Source organism: Pteropus vampyrus, unplaced genomic scaffold (genome assembly GCF_000151845.1).
Source record: "Pteropus vampyrus isolate Shadow unplaced genomic scaffold, Pvam_2.0 Scaffold395, whole genome shotgun sequence".
NCBI lineage: Eukaryota > Metazoa > Chordata > Mammalia > Chiroptera > Pteropodidae > Pteropus > Pteropus vampyrus.
In genome coordinates, this window is record NW_011889176.1 from 421961 (window position 1) to 423224 (window position 1264).

Here is a 1264-nt window from a genome sequence, read left to right on the forward strand (position 1 = left end):
TTTAAGAGTTTCCTAAAAAAACGCAAAACAGGCATCCATCACGCAACCCTGTCACACAGCACTTTATCCCAGAAAATGAAACCGAGTGTCCGCGTAAAAACCGGGGTACAGATGCCCGCAGTCGTCCCGTCTGTGACGGCCCAGGTGTGCCTCCCCGGGGGGTGACTACAGGCTCCACAGTAAGGAAGGGTGACAGCCGAGGCCATGCCGACCTGGACGGCTCCCCTCACGGTCCTGCCGGTCTCGAAAGGTCGCGGGCTGAGGGACCTTTCACGCACGTGACATTCTCAGAATGACAGACGCACGGACACGGGGGGCAAATGAGCGGCTGGCGGCTGGCAGCAGAGCGCTGTGCGCGTGGCCGTGAACGGGTGGGGTGGCCGTCCTCGCCCAAGGCTGCACGCGACGTGCGGGCGCCACGTCCCGCTTTCTGTACGATGCCGCCGTCGCGGGTCGTGTGACCCCGCACGATCTTTGCGACGCCCTGTGAGCTTATCATCGTTTAAAAATAAAAACTCAAAAAAAACACCCGGACACCATCGCGGCCCATTTTTCCGTGGGAAGAGCGGGCGCCGACACTCACTGCCAATGTCTGGCCTCAGCTTTTTGTCATATTCTCTCAGCAGCTTGTTGAGGATGACAGTCACGTCGGTGTCTTGTGATTTCGGAGCCAGGACCCACTTTTGGTTCGATGGCGCGTCGTCGTGTTCGTCGTCCTCCACGCTTCCCGACCTGTGACAACGGCACAGAGAGAGAGAACGTTGCCGTGACAGCCCCAGAAGGCGTCTGCACCGTGGCCCACCCCCGCGTCCCCGAAACCGGGCGAGGAGACCCAAGACCCTCATCCCCCCCGACGGGCCAGCTCTCAAACTCAAAACAGAGAGGCGGACGCATCGGAAAGATTCGTTAGGAGCAATGACCAGCGGCCATAACGTTTTCATCTATGTCGCAAAATGATCGCGCGTCCGCGGCCAGCTACAGACACTGTGACGAGTAAACCGGCCCGAGCACCTGTGACGGGGACAGAGCAGCCGTCCAGGCGCTGGTCAGGTGCTGGCTCCGGGGAGCATCTGCAGGACACACGCGCCGCAGAGAGCTGAGTGTGACGTTCGTGCTTCTCGTGGAGGACGCGGTCTTTGGTGGGGACGCTGTGCGCTGGCCCGCTTGGCCGGCACTCAGCTGGGGTGACGGGGAACAGAGCTGTTGGTCGGTGGACACCGTCGGGCCATTTGCAACACGAGCTGATTCTGAGCCCCTTAATCGA

The 1264-nt window shown here is 60.7% G+C and overlaps 1 protein-coding gene across 1 annotated transcript in view; it reads right to left on the reverse strand.

Moving 5' to 3' along the window:
- The window catches only part of LOC105305788 (gamma-aminobutyric acid receptor subunit gamma-3), a 75925-nt gene that overhangs the window by 69010 nt on the left and 5651 nt on the right, over positions 1-1264 (reverse strand). Inside the window, exon 2 of the mRNA XM_023523593.1 lies at positions 584-732. Within this exon, the coding sequence (XP_023379361.1) occupies positions 584-732 (149 nt within the window). The remainder of the gene's footprint in view (positions 1-583; positions 733-1264) is intronic.